The sequence below is a fragment of the Haliotis asinina genome, chromosome 2, assembly GCF_037392515.1.
Source record: "Haliotis asinina isolate JCU_RB_2024 chromosome 2, JCU_Hal_asi_v2, whole genome shotgun sequence".
In the NCBI taxonomy this organism is placed as follows: Eukaryota; Metazoa; Mollusca; class Gastropoda; order Lepetellida; family Haliotidae; genus Haliotis; species Haliotis asinina.
Window position 1 is genome coordinate 68,645,967 of NC_090281.1, and position 12,414 is coordinate 68,658,380.

The 12,414-nt window shown below is 40.7% G+C and overlaps 1 protein-coding gene across 1 annotated transcript in view; it reads right to left on the reverse strand.

The window, feature by feature from the left end:
* LOC137272821 (gamma-aminobutyric acid type B receptor subunit 2-like) overlaps nt 1–12,414 on the reverse strand; it is a 117,453-nt gene that overhangs the window by 32,067 nt on the left and 72,972 nt on the right. Inside the window, exons 3-4 of the mRNA XM_067805226.1 lie at nt 4,393–4,563; nt 877–984 (exon numbers count right to left, since the gene is read on the reverse strand). Of these exons, the coding sequence (XP_067661327.1) occupies nt 877–984; nt 4,393–4,563 (279 nt within the window). The remainder of the gene's footprint in view (nt 1–876; nt 985–4,392; nt 4,564–12,414) is intronic.

Here is a 12,414-nt window from a genome sequence, read left to right on the forward strand (position 1 = left end):
TACTTCTCACTCGACGATTTTCTTTGACTGACATTGTCAAGTTTATGTTTGAAGACCTTTTCGAAGAAAATATTGGTATGATTTTGGAATATGTATAACACTGAGATTTTTCTGTGGCACTCGCCTCGTAAAACACTGACAGGAGTATTCAAAAATATTTTGGCTTGACAAGGACAGTGTGTATATTATTGACCTCTGTGCTTTTCAGACCTCTGTGTTTTACTGACCTTTGTGCATTATTGACCTCTTTGTATTATGGGCCTTCTTTTGAGGAAAAGACATAAGCCATGACTGTAACAGTTTGTATGAAACTGATACTCTGCATGTACATTGCCAACAAGATGTACATTGTCAACATTGTTTTGCATGCATAATGCATTTCGTCCTTTCAATGGCCGTAGCCATGTTGTAAGACATTATGTCCGTTTGTATTCCGTGTATGTATTCTGTATGTCAGTGTACCGGCGACGATCTGGATTAGAAAAGGTCTTCAGCAACCCATGCACGTCGTAATTAGAGGGATCGCGTGGTCAGTTTCGCTGACTTGGTTGACACGCCATCATATCCCACGCCATCATTGATTAGATCGATGTTCATGCTATTGATCCCCGGATTGTCCGGTCCAGGCCCGATCATTAACAGAACGCCGCCATATAGCTGGAATATTTCTGAGTGCGGCATAACACTAAATTCACTCACTCATTCACTGTATGTCAGTGACCCTGTGAGAGGCTTACGTTAGATATGGCAGTAATGTATTGTATGATCGTGTCATTCTGTATTGTCACTGACCAATTTTCTATGTTTTTCAATTGCCGCCTCACATTGAATCCCTTAACTGTATTGTCAGCAAACAGCCAAAGCAATGAAACCTACTTTTAACCTCTTCATTTTTTGAGGCACTTCGTTCTTGGACGTGAAGGACAGAGCAGCGACGGTGGAGATGTTGTGGTTGTCGAACACGTCCCCAATATCGTCCATTGCCTGGAAAACAAACCCAAGGTGATGAAGAAGTGATTTGTAATTGATTTAGCTTTCTCCAGGCTTAAGTCGACAAAACACATTCCATGCTAACATGTTGACAATCCCTACGCTAAGACTCGCTGGGTCAACATTTCAACGGTGTTCGTGTTTGTCTCGGATTCTAAAAGACCTTCAGTGTCAGCTCCTAGGCAGTATAAATTGACATAGATTCATCTCTTAACCGTATGATAATGCTTACGAAATACGTATCTAATTGACTGAAATAGGATTTTGACAATTACGATAAGCGAATCCGAGTTAGCCTGCATTGTCAACAGAAAACTCCCTAAAATACTCGTTAAATTTAGATGTGGATTGCTAAGATGAAAGTATAATGAAGGTAGATGGCAAAATATACTTGTAAAGGAACGCATTCGTCCATTATGTAGAAACTGAGCACCACATTTTATTTGCTTGACTATATTGCCCTTAGATCCAAATATTTACCATTTGTACATTGTCAAATTCCTAAGTTCAAATTGCTATTAACTACTAATGACGGAACACCTCTCAGAAAACTATGTACATATTTACATCATGCACATGAACTAAGAGAACCAAAATACTTGCAAATGCGTTTAGATATAAATGTTTGTATGATGTCTCCATGTACTGTATCATTATAACCATATGTTGTAAACTCAAACCTTGCTATTGTATATATGTGTAAATGAATATTAAACTGTATATTTGTTGTATACGGGACTATTGCCTATAGATAATTAAAGGCTTGTCTTGACTTGAGTTACACTAGCGCAGACTGGGACATGGTACAATGACCTGAGTCGAAGTGCTACGACATTCGCAAACCTCTGATAAACTGTAGATTTACGACAGATCGTAACGTTATGTAACGATATTCGTAAACCTATGATAAACTATAGAGTTATGACAGATCGTAACGTTTTGCTACGATATTCGTAAACCTATGATAAACTATAGAGTTACGACACATCGTATCGTTACGATGTGGATCGGAGCCCTGGGATACTTGATGAATGGATCAGTAGCAGAGGTGTATATTTATGTTTTAACTGACAGTTATTTATCACATTCAGTTTTTCAAGCTCATGAAATCTCTCCGATCATACCCGAAGTACCTATCTGTATGCTAGTTCCCGTATAAGATATTTCCATTTCTGCTATGGGATTAAGTGATTCTATCCACTAGGCGGATTTATGACAGCGAAGAGAGTCGACTGGAACCGATTCAAACAGATCATGGACTTGGCAGTCATTGTCTTTTGAAGTCATGGCTGTATAGTTTCAGCAATGTGTCATACATCCAAGGCCTCAGTCACTCTTGTCTTTCTATTCATATAAAGCTGCCATATGCCATGCGGTAACGCTGACATTGTCAACATGCGTTAAAACCAAGGCATCACACAATTACTGTAACAGTGTCTTGCACCATCAGACACCACAGCCAGAGCCCACATGAGCCTTCTCGTGTCACTGTCAAGTGTTATTTGATATCAGAATGTATTGTCTTTTAGAGGCAGGATTCTTCTGTTTAAAACCGTACTTAACCTAGATACCCGGATTCTACGCAAAAATTGACAAACGTTTTACAGATAAGCTGCTAAAAACATCTTAACCGCCCCAGCTCCTTTCATACACACACGATCGAGCTAAATGTCCATTGTGTCATGTTCGTCTTAGTGCCAGAACTGAGATATTTTCAAATAGCATCGGACGGGTAGTGTTTTGGACGTACATGTATGTTTATTGAACCAATTAGCTGAATGGTAATAAGTTTTTAGTGTGAACCTGTTCGACCCTTTGCGGTTCAGGTCATTGAGATTTCAGGGCATCACCTTTGATGTAAATATCTCCCAATAAGCATGCATCATCGGCAAATCACCTTGCGGCCTAACAAGCAACGGTGTCCGAGTGGTCACCACCACGGGATGACCATGTTGTCCGGCTAATTGGAAGCAAACGAATTTCTCACGATTATCTTTACTAATCTCATGTCAGTTAGCACTTGATAGATGAGAACTATCTCTAAACGCTAAAGATGTCTGGCTAACAAGATCAGCTCTACGTGTATGGCCATCAAATGTATCTGATACTAAGATGCGACATACAAAAGCCCACTCATTACCCATCGTGACGTTCTTGTTAAATATGATTCGTTAATGCCATACGTCAAAATATTCTTAGTGATACATTGCAGGAGATTATCAAGTTAAGACCTCACGTGTTTCTTAATGTGAACTAGGTAATGTGTTTGTCTCACTGAGCACGTTACCGTATAAGAAAATGTTTTTATTATTTTGCTTAGGTTCGTTTTTTTTATCTCATTTGTTTAGTGGGAAGGTTTCTGTTTCACTTTTGAATGACCAATCGACATGAAAAAGAAACACATTGTGGATCGCAGAATGAGGTATGTTGCGTTTTAAGTTAAATGAGATTATGTTAAATAGGGAAAATGCTCTCACCAACAGTCCCAGCAAGTTTGATTTCATTCACCTTTGCTCAATAACGTGGTTAAGGCTTAATCATTGGCATACTGCGCGGAAGATTCGGGTTCAATTCTGCAAAAGGGGACAATGTGTGAAGCTCATTTCTGGTGTCCCCCGCCATGACTAGAATAGTGCTCAAACCGTAAAACCCAATTCATCCGTTCAGTTATTTCCAGATAGATAGTTCGATGATAATTATTATTGCCGACGTTTCAGAGAGACACTATCTCATGTTACCTTTCTATCCAAACTGTGCTTCCTTTGCGTATCATTTGCATTTTCATTTGTACGGACATGTGTACCCAGCGTCTACTTCAGGGACAGAACAACACCATGACACCTCGTCTCCACATTCTTTTGAATACATCACGTTCAAAGTTCACCAGTGTCACGTTGATACTTTGATCAATTCAAAGAAAACAACTATCCGCCCTGATAATCTGTTACACTGCAAGATGCAACAAGTAATAATTCGTTATACTACAAGTCATAATCGGTAATGCTATAAGTGAAAACGTGGACATGAGCGTCTACTGCTGAGTGAGCGAGTGAGTTACATTTTTCGATTTTTTGGGAATATTCCAGTCTTATAACAACGGGATATTTGCGCTTCACACATTGTGCCTATAAGGGGAATCAAACCCGGATCTTTGGCGTGATGAGCGAACGCTTTAACCACTATGCTACCCCACGGCACCAAAATGAATGAACAGCATTATTCTTGTTATCAGTGATAATGTAAACAGTTATGATTTAGTACCTAATGGCACTGTGATTTATAACTGAAAATGTTTCAAGTTCCATCTCGTTCAAAAATATGTTAATGTTGTTCAACCAAAATTTTCTCCCTTTGATAATGGGATATGGATATTATAAAATCAAGCTGTTTCTACTAACTTACAAGTGAATATATTTCTTTATCTTCGTACAGTGTAGCGACTGTATTCCACCGGAAGTATTGAATGAGCATGCGCCGAGCAGGATTGAGAGAAGAATCCCCTGGCGCAAGGCGGAAGAACGTGTTATATTTCTCTCTTTCGCTCAGAGCAGGAGACGTGGCAGCGTGGGATATCTACAACAGATCAAGTGCTTCATAGTGTTAACACAATGTACAGTTTTAGTTCACCGACAATGATATCACTTTGTTAGACTGAGTGAGTTTTGTTTCACTCCACACTCCAGCGATATGGCGGTCTTTAAAACATCGACTCTAAACCAAACAATCTAGTGATAAACAGCATGAGCACGGATCGACGCAATATGGACAAGATGGCATGTGTGAACCAGGTCAGTGAGTCTGACCACCTGATCCCGTTAGTCGCCTCTTACGACAATCATGGTTTGCTGAAGATCAGTCCTAAACCTGATCTTCACGTGTCACTTTGTTGGACACATTATTGGTTACATGTAACATAAAATAAATTAGTACACCATTCGTCTGCAGTCACAAAGTTTGTGAAATCTTGATTACCCCCATAACAGACAAGCATGCTGAACATACTACATCGTAAGTGTACATAAACCCACCATTTTCAAGTTTTCAACTTGAATTATAAAGTTTCAAACAACTCCAAGACAAATAATGAAGTTGTTTTTAACAAACTTACAAAAACGTGAAAAAACAGAAGTAAAGAATGTTGTATGGCACTCTGCCTGATATTAAAAGCTTCACTCGTGTAACTCATGGCAGTTATGCAGCAAAATGCATTATTGTAATAAAGTCAAGCGTTCACCAACGAACGTTAGCCCATAGGATCATTTCATCGCTGAACGTGTATACGTTACTCTCGAAGCAATATTAGCATACTTCCACCGCCAATACCAAGCGTGTGCTTTAGTGATTCATTCATAATCGGTCGGTTGATTCGAAAAGCTCTATTGTGTAAGTCACGTTATTTGAATTTAAAAAGCGTTCGATCGGCTTTTCTGCACCAATGCACACTAACATGGAATGCGCCTAGGAGAAACGTATATGGAACCTTTAACGTTAACATCCGGGTTCAAACAGATAAATAACATCATTCGATTCTCATTTGAGAAAATCTATCAAAAAACCATGCCGAATTCTCTTGACAGATTTATCGAACTGACTAATCTGAACACAGGTCCGGACCATTTCATTTTTTAACACTCATGTGATGAATTGACACGGTAACATGTTTTCTACTGATCAAGCTTGTTCGCGAGTTCCATTGGTTCCCGGTGAGATACGAGGCGCCGGAGTTCCGATGTTGTCACTGTGGGTGATGCAGGATGCAAAAATCACACCCTGCCTATAAAACGAAATACTATGGCTGGCCACTTCAACCAGTAAAACTAGTAATCACGGGCACAGTTGGCATACAAGGAACAAAGAAATGAAAGGGACGGCTACAAAAAGGTTCAATCCTGAGTTCAAGAATGTGGTTCTCTGAGAATATCTACTTTGTATTTTGCGCTGTTTTGATCGATAGATGTATGTCATTCACATAATTATAGTTATATTTCTCAAACACTAATTGGAAATTTACCATATCTAAGTCACGTCTAGACGCTTGAACTGGAAATGAAGGAAGAATAACTCTCATACACAACGGCTGCTTGGCAACCATGGACAGCGCATGTCTGTCAACTTGTGTACTCTTAGGGGTCAGATCAAAAGTCCAATAAAAAAATTAAATTAATTAAAAAATTAATTCCTCAAGAAGAAGTTGGAGATCAGATATGTGCACGTTCTCTGTCAGTCAAACTATGTTTAACGGGGACTCTCTTTGAGGATGTCAACAGCTGAAATGATAGTGAAACACTTTCAATGATTCTCTGGGCTCATTTTCATACCGATTGAATGTCATATTTTTAACGTGAGCTGAAGACGACAAGTTTGATCCTGATAATTTCTGGTCCAATAGAATTTCTCAGTTGGTGAAACTGAAAAAAAATATGTCTCAAAATTAATCGAAAGCATTTAAATGACTGATCGTGAGATCTGTCGTTTTTCGTCAACTTGCTGCTTTCAAGTTTTAGACTTCAACTACAGGATTACATTAGTGATCAAGGAGCGAAAAATGTCCGTTTAAAAGTTTTTGAGAGCTTGTTTTTTATGTGACTGTTCAACTTATTATATTGAATAAAGTGATTTTGTTTTACACGTACAGAGAATTGTGAAACTTTTATCACGGAAAAGCTCATAATTCTCGAAAGGTTTAAAACCTGTTCCGTGTATCTTAATTATACATCTCTAGTTATTGGGGTTGTAACATTCAAAAGTTTTAAAAAGAAAATAATCAGTTAAAACGTTAGACAGGGGTGACAGTTCGTGTCGATATCTTTGCAAGAATGTGACACTTTCCCCAGATGTCTTCACTGTGTAGTGAAATGGATTAAAACATGGACTACGGGATTGAGGAATTTCAATTATAACTTTCAGACATGAAACCACGCCGGTCAATGAAAGGGGCATATTCCATTCCAGTCTCTGAAGGTAAGACTAACGTCGCCGTTTTTGGCCGCGATCGTTAATAAGGCGTCTCTTCTCCAGCGCACTTTGACACTTACTAGAAAACTCATTTCAGAAGGGGTAGACGATACATGTCGAGATTAAATATCTACAAATCACACAGAATCAAACAGCCTTTGATTGGGTTTGAAAGCATCGTGTTGCTTGCATTGCACCAAGGATACAGTAATGGGATAAACACGCATGAACAGACGCCCAGACTGTCATCAAACAAACGTCTCAAGAGAATTGCACAATATCGAGACTGATCAAGTGAAGGAACAAATTTGAAGTAATAGACATGGCAGTTCATACTCAGACCATGACGTCAGAGGAACATGTGATCTGCCAGGCAAAGGACCAAAATTCACTTAAATGATTGCATTTGATCGTGAATATCTAGTTAACAAGACGATACTGGGATCACAACATATGTTGAAACACTGCATGCTTAAGTCCCAAAGTACAGGTATGGTTCCAATATCAAATGCAGGAAGAAACGATATTTCACATAATGGGCCGTTCATAACTTGTGGCTAACAGGGGGTCACTTACTTTCTACATTAATTTTAGTAAGGGATTGGGTGGATGAGGGTGTCATTCACATTTTACATGCAGCTCCATAAAATCGAGTTCAGCGTGTGAAGCCCCTGTCTGTTCAACGGCCGTGATTTTGCTGGCATTTTGCTAGAAGCAGCATTAAACCATGTTGTTTTGCTGCATGGTTTTTACATTGCACTGTAGTCGTTCATGGTAGCGTTAGATGTATATGTGTTTGGTGCTTGGTGATCTCTACCGGAACTTGCTGGGTGGTGTTATGTCTCCCTGCTGTGACAGGATCTGATGACAGTACCGTCATCCACAATTATGACAAATGTCCTAACAGCGTCAGATGTTGTGAGAATTACAATTCGTATTTTAAGTTTTGGTGTTAGCGATCGCTTCCGTGGTGTAGTGGTTAGAGTGTCCACCCGGACAGGGGGAATATTCGATGACCTCGCCGTCATTCTAAAAGAGGTTAAATTATGATATTCGTTGGACCCTGCCTGTCGCTCGTTGGACCCTACAAATGGTCGGCTCGGAGTCAGTACATTATATCTCAGTGGGGCATTCATGCTTAACTGCGGCATGGTATCTCGGTGAGCTACTCTGTAGTAACATAATATCAGCTTAAGTTTAGTACAAGCAGCCACACACACCCACGCATGCACGTCGTGATATGAGCGAAATATTCTTAAGTGCGACGTTAAATCCCATTTCAATTCATCTCACTTATGGTGGCAACTGATTTACTGAGACAGCCGATCCTGTCACGTGTAGTGAACGACAAGCTTACGATGTGGGATACGGCTGTGTACAAGGACGGTGCCCTCCAACAGCTCTGTGTTAATCTGGAATTCGACTTGAATTTGGATCCAAAGCAATGATCCACAGCAAGGCCATGTGATCTTCCCCGGGGCGTTACTTGACAACGTGTCATCGTACGCCGAGAATACAGGACAATACACAATATATCAGTATGCAAGCTGGATGTCAGATTTAGAATCGTGTTTTACTCCGCCATACAACCTAGCCATATGATCCGTGCTGTATTGAACACCAGGCCCTCTTGAAAACCGCTACTTCCCTGTTCTGTGTGTCATACAGTCCAAAATACGTTATCTTACATAGCTGCCGCTGCACAACGTCCTCTCGATGATGCAAGATTCCAATAACTCCATATTCAACACAGGCGCAAGAAGCTGTAATCCAATTTCTGGTGAAATGTCAAAAAAATGTCAAAGTGTGACCCACTCTTCAACTAGTGAGATTCAGATCTGTGTTTCACCTGAGACCCACTTCCAGTGACTGTTGGGAGGGAAATAAAATGCACATTGCAACATACGGACACACATTCTGCTTATTACTGAAGCATACCATCATCACCCTGACACAGCTGGAGGCTGGCCACCCAACCCAGCCGTCTACCTTACCATTTCCGGAGCCTCTGATGTCATTACATGTGCACAGCTCGTCCCCTCCAGTGTCATGTTTCTTTATTGACTGAGCTGTGTCTCTTTTACATGCGGTAAATGTAATAAACCTTGTAATGTAACATGCTTACACTTGGATCTCCTCTCGCGGACTAGCATCTTACAACCCCTCTATTACTTAACACGGCGGTGTAGACCATATAAAATAATATTGCTAGCAGTTATCAGTTTATGTTTTATCTTGAATGATGGCATCAGAAAAGAATGTTTGAACTCCGATTCTGAAAGGGTCTGACGTGTTGGTTATTAAACCAGCCTCAGTGATATTATAAAGAATGTTCATCTATTAAGGTCTGTGTTGGTTTGTAGAAGGACTATATTGTCATTTACACGTAATGGTAAAAAGACTGGAAACTTTTGGATGCGTAATTTTAGTACTGTGATATTTTCAATATTGAATATTACCCTTGTTGAAAACTCCACCTTCAACTCTTTGAGAGATATTAAAGTGAATATATTATTTGGCAATTTCAGATACTGTTTCCAAACACGCATTTGTTTCTTTCATAGAAGCTGACCACCCATACCAGAGATCTGTTTTCAGGACGTCTTTGAGTGTCTCCTAACAATGTCTTTTGGGGGATTAGCATACGAACGAGTTTTACACAAGAAACAAAGGGGCCCAGAAGCTACGAACTCATACATGTAGCGCTTTGTTTCACATATGAATCCAAGCTTACCCCCTCCCCTCTTTCATCTATATCAGATCGTCCAAACATTTCATACAAACTGACGGGCAAAAGAAACTTTCCCATGGTACAATTTGATAGCTTTGAAAAACGACAAAAACAATGTGAAAATTGTATGTTGTAGTTTGTTAAGCAATGGCATAGGCACATGTTCAGTACAAAAATTTCAGCTTTAACAGAGACTTTGACTTATTAAACACATTTTGTCGACATGAGGTCAAAATAGAGATTTCATGGTCAAACGGTCCAAACGTGCAATCTGGGATTCGAAGGCACTAATAGCGAATCTGATGACGTCAGCTGGTGTACGCCTCCATTCTTCGACAAGTGACTGAGCCATTTGTTGAATTGTAGGTGGTGGGTTCTGTCTCCGTCCAATCTGTCGATCGGGGTGATCCCACAAGTGCTCAGTTGGCATCATGTCAGGAGAGCGTGCAGGCCATGGAAGGACGTTGATGTTGTTGACATGAGGAAAGTTCTGCACAACTACAGCAATGTGTGGGCGAGCATTGTCCTATTGGGACAATATCCCCTGTCGTTGTTGAAGGAATGGTACAACTGCCGGTCGAGGAACCTGGTCAGTGTGTCGCTTGCCGGTCAGATTAGTGTTGATGACCATCAAGTCTGTCTTTTTGTCACTGCAAATGTCGCCCATAACGCTGTCCTCATCATACGGCTCTGCTTCCTGGACGCAGCAGCGAGCTGTCCTTTCGCCTCTTCCCCTGTATACTCGAGCCCTTCCATCGCCTGTAGATCTGCTTTCGTCAGAAAACAGAACTCGGCGCCAGTCACGGAGTTGCCAATGTCTAACTCTTGTCGCCCACTGCATCCGCAGATGACGATGTGTCTGTCAGTCAGTCAGCAGCATTCCTCGGTACGGTGGATAAGCCCGGATACCATGGGCACGCAGTCATCTTGTGACCGTCCATCGACTGATTGGGTGACCGAGAGCCGTTGCCACTTATGACGTCACCATCAGGAAGCAGTTTTTCAGGTGCAATAGCCTCAGGTGGCGATCCGTCTTGGTCTGTCTGAGGTCTGGCCAGTCTGTTGGTAATACCGACTAAGGTCCCTGGCGGTAGCGACAGAACAGTGGAACGCTCTTGCAACGGCAACCATAATGGTGCCTATCTGCAGCATTCCGATGGCCCTTTCTCGCTCTTCTGGCATTGTTAAGTGTTTTTGTGTTGAAGTGCGATCTCCTCGCCACTGTGGGGTGGTTTTATACTGTACATGCATGTGCCTTGTACCCTTACATTCACAATACGTGCATTTTGTAGTTTTTCAAAATTGTCAAGGTGTGTGTTTGGGTGCGCTGTTGTTTGTGGTAATCAAACTCATGCTTGAGGCAATAACGATGGAAAAATTTGCATTTGATAATGATATTATATGTTAAAATTATGATACATTTTGCAACAGAAAGTTTCTTTTGCCCGTCAGTATACATTGTCCTTACAAGTTTCTTTTGCCCGTCAGTATACATTGTCCTTTCAATACCAACCAGCTGAAACAATAGGGGTAATCTAAGTGAAACCACGAGGTTTAATGTAACGATGAACCGGCACTCTGTACATTACTGACGCTATTGCTGCCTCACACTACAGAAGACGTCATGATTCTGTTGTTAGGAGATTCCCAAATTAAGTATGACGTACAGCTGAAGTGACACCAAATTTAGGAAACCAACAGGGAGCACAGATCTATACATTTCCAGTTCAGTTTCTTTCAATGATCATATCCTTATGGCAACTCACATAATAAGGATTGACTTCCGAATAAGTCTAAGATCTATTAAAGATTATAGGCACTGAATTATGAGGAAGTGACTGTTGTTTTACGTAACTGATAACTTCATCGTGAGCAGTCGGGTGAAAGCAAACAAGACGTTGAATGCACAGGAAACATGAACTGAGTTCTAACTACTTGCACTCGATTATCAGTTCGGTAAAGTTAGTGAGTTTGGTTCTTTGTCCCTTCTCGATAACCAGAACACGTATGAGATGATTTCGATGCACGTGTGCGTCAACGTCAAAATATGCCCCAAACACTTTCACAAGTGGTCATTGTATTGCAGAAAGAGTGGGAAGGAATTCCGCAATAACGACTTCGTCGACTTATCCAGTCCGTGCCAAGCAGTAATTACTGCCAATGCAAAGTACTGACTGTGACGCCATCTTGTATCAGCAAACAGAAACAACAATAATGGCTACGGTTGTGTTGGGAAACTCTTTGCTTCTAGACGTGTTGATTTTCACCATTTTACCACTGGTATTACATGAAATAATTCCTGCTATACTAACTTAATAAATTCTATTTAAAATGACATGTTATTCTTTGGACGTTTTATTAAGAGTGCATGCTGACTTATTAACTACAATTTTTGTAATCGTGTCACGTTATCTGTTAACAACAAAGCAGTTATTCAAAGACGCGTTGGGAACTCATCAAGTGTATCCCTTCCCTCCGATCTACTTTAGTTAATGGCAATCACAACCCCAGCGTCTGCTGTTTGCTGGTGGTTCTGCAAGGGGACCGTATAACTCCGCATGTGTACATTGTGGTACAAGCAAAGAGATGTGTCAGTTTTGTAACTCGAGCCAGATCTTAGATTTCCAGCTTGAAAATTCCTTGACATACTTGGGCTCGGCAGAGTGGTGAGTGACTATACTTGAACATGAAATCCACATCATGTCAACATTAGCTTATTGGTTCTTGGTTCATGCGAT